Source organism: Glossina fuscipes, unplaced genomic scaffold, assembly GCF_014805625.2.
Source record: "Glossina fuscipes isolate IAEA_lab_2018 unplaced genomic scaffold, Yale_Gfus_2 144, whole genome shotgun sequence".
Taxonomy (NCBI): Eukaryota; Metazoa; Arthropoda; class Insecta; order Diptera; family Glossinidae; genus Glossina; species Glossina fuscipes.
In genome coordinates, this window is record NW_023998487.1 from 670,165 (window position 1) to 673,569 (window position 3,405).

At 35.7% G+C, this 3,405-nt stretch overlaps 1 protein-coding gene across 1 annotated transcript; it reads left to right on the top strand.

Moving 5' to 3' along the window:
- Nucleotides 1-503: 503 nt before the first annotated feature.
- On the top strand, nucleotides 504-900 carry LOC119641131 (histone H2A-like; the record flags this gene model as incomplete). Its single annotated transcript, XM_038039594.1, has 1 exon — nucleotides 504-900. A coding segment is annotated over one exon (369 nt), but the record flags the coding sequence as incomplete, so codon positions are not given.
- Between the last annotated feature and the right edge of the window lie 2,505 nt (nucleotides 901-3,405).

A 3,405-nucleotide genomic window follows, 5' to 3' on the forward strand; every position in this document is an offset into this window, starting at 1 on the left:
ATAAGTTCCTGTATAATCATTATTTATTGTTCACAACAGTCAACGTTGTTTATATGTTGTAGCAGAAGTTATGAATTATGGGAAATGATGTCTACTAGCAATCACAAAATCGTTTATATAAGAATTGGAAGCGGAAATCATTCGGCTGCTATAAACCGATTATAATCACGAAAACAAAAGAAGATAGCGAGGATTGTCAACTGTTTAAATTGTGATACAAGCTTGCTATAAACAGAAACTCAAAGGAGGAACAAACATACAAATTACTCGCAGGAACAATAAAATAAATGCAACAAAAATCAAAAAAATAAACTAAAACTAAAAAAACCTGAAATGACGGAGCAAAATAAGACTTTATGGCGTACAAAATTATCAAAAAAACAGCAAGAAGTTAAATAAAAATTCAGACTTTTCTCTCCGTTTTCCGAAAAGAAAAATTTGCCATGGCGTAGCTTCAACAAATATTATTTGTTATAATTTTTTTGGCTCATTTTTATATTCAAAACCGTGGTAAAGGTGGTAAAGCTAAAGGCAGGGCAAAAACGCGCTCAAACCGTGCTGGTTTACAATTCCCTGTCGGTCGTATTTATCGTTTATTGAGAAAAGGCAATTATGCTGAACGAGTTGGTGCGGGTGCTTCCGTTTATTTGGCAGCAGTTATGGAATATTTAGCAGCTGAAGTTTTAGAATCAGCTGGAAATGCTGCTCGTGATAACAAGAAGACTAGAATTATTCCACGTCATTCGCAATTGGCCATCCGTAATGATGAAGAATTAAATAAACTTCTATCCGGTGTAACAATTGCTCAAGGTGGCGTGCTACCAAATATTCAGGCAGTGCTATTGCCTAAGAAGACTGAGAAGAAGGCCTAAATAAATAATATAGACATCATAAAATGAAGCAATCGTCCTTTTCAGGACGACGAAACATTTTTAAAACTGAGATATATATACATGTATTTTTTTCATATTTTTCATATATAAATATATTCTTCGTCTTTCAAAAGAAAATGTCACAAAATTGCCTAAAGTCCTGTTCTTCTTTTCAACTGCTTTTTATTACTATTTCTGTTTTCCTTATTTTCATTAAAAGCGAAAATATTGAAAACAGCTTGATTTCCGATCAAGCAGTCCCGTCCTCGAAGCAAGGGTCCCCCGTGGTTTAATAAAACAATTAAATACTACAAGAATAGGAAAAACAAGCTTTTCAAAAAATTTTCGAAAAGTGGTTCTTCTCTCGACTATTTCGCTTACTCTGTTGCAAGGCATAAATTTAATTCCCTCAACCGCCAATACTATTGCAGTTACCTTCAGTTTGCTAAATCCTCCTTGTTTGCTAACCCTAAATACTTTTTCAAGTTCGTTAATTCCAAAAGAAAAATTTCCATAAATCCGTCGTTTGTGTCTTTTAATGGCTCCGAGTCCGCGGATGATTTTGAAACCTCAAATCTCTTGGCGGAATACTTCCGACAGAACTTTTCAACTGCCGGTTTTGATTTATCGGTAAATTATCCATATCCGATTTCTAATTCGATTTCAATTTCCAACTTTGTTATATCTGAAAATGACGTTTTTGAAGGATTGAGCTCTCTGAAATATAATTGTTCGCCTGGACCTGATGGGATCCCCTCATGTGTACTTATATCTTGTGCTGGCGAGCTTTGTGATGTTATCTCAAAGATTTTTAATAAGTCTTTGAATTTAGGTGTTTTCCCTTTGTGTTGGAAAACTTCTTTCCTTATTCCTTATTCCTATTCACAAAAGTGGTAGTAGGCAACTTGTAGAGAACTACTGAGGCATTGCCAAGTTGAGTGTCTTACCTAAACTGTTCGAGCGAATTGTGGCTCAGCATATAGCTTTTTCCATGAAATTGTATATTTCTCCTTTCCAGCATGGTTTTCGAAAGGGAAGATCTACGGTGACCAATCTGTTGGAGTTTACTTCTCATGTTTTCAAGGCTTTTTCTAGTGGTTCCCGCACTGATGTCATTTACACTGACTTTAGCAAGGCGTTTGATATGGTTAATCATAGACTTCTTAGATTTAAAATCCAGACCTCTGGCTTTCCTCTCTTCTTAGTTGAATGGTTAAGCTCTTATCTGTATGGTAGATCATTCAGGGTTTTGTTTAACCTCATTACCTCGGATGAATTTCCCGTGACGTCTGGCGTACCTCAAGGTAGCCACTTGGGTCCTATTTTATTTAATCTTTACATCAATGATTTGCCCTCCGTGATTAAATTCAGTAAGATTTTAATGTATGCTGATGATGTGAAACTGTTTACTTCTTTTTCCGTAGAATCGCAATCACATCATCTTCAAAGTGATTTGAACAATTTGGTTGCATGGTGCTCCCTCAATCTTCTGAAGCTAAATCTAAATAAATGTAAGAAGCTTTCTTTCTTAAGAAGGAAGTCGTTTAGTACCCAATACTTCATTGATTCGCACAGGTTGGAAGACGTCGATTCGTTCATAGATTTAGGCGTTCTATTCGATTATAGGTTACGTTTCAATTTGCATATTGAGTCCTCGTTAAGCAAAGCTAGGTCCGCTCTTGGTTTTATAAAGAGGTGGTCCAAAGAGCTTGATGATCCTTATATTACTAAAAGGCTTTACACGTGTTTGGTTAGACCTATTCTTGAGCATGCCTCTGTTGTGTGGTCTCCTTCATATAGATGCTACGTAGGTTCAATTGAATCTATACAAAAGCAATTCTTGCTGTTTGCCCTTAGGAATTTGGGTTGGGACCTGATTTCCCCTCTTCCACCCTATGAAAATAGGTTGCTTCTGTTATCCTTACCGTCACTCGAGAAACGTAGATTTGTTCTTGGGGTTTCCTTCCTAATCAAATTAATAAATGGTGCAATTGATTCGCCCGCATTACTTCGTGAGATTTGCTTTAATGTCCCTAACCGCTTCTCTAGGTACTTTATGTTGATAAAGCTTAGTCAATGCAAATATAACTTTGAACTGTTTAACCCGCTCAGAGTTGTTTGCAAGAACCTAAATGATGTCTATCATCTATTCTCATTAACGGACTCTTTAAAGTCCATTAAAGCAATATTGCTCAACAAGCGCGATTTACCTATGTCGTACTTAAACTGATTTAACCTTAGATTTTGTCATTATGAGTCGAAAATTAATTTGTTGTTAACAATTATCGGTTGCCAAGCTTATGCATGTTTGCGATGGCTTAGGGGTTCACTTGCAATTTGGTCCTTTATCGGTTGTGGGCGTGGCTCTATGCTAATTGTGTACATGCTTTTTTTTTTCCTTTTTTTTTCCTCCTTATTTGTTTTATTGTACTTATACTAAGTTTTATTATTAATTAATTTTAAGATTTACTTAAGAGTCAATTGAACTCGACTGCCATTTTGTTTTAGTTGAGTTTCTTGTATAAGTGGAATA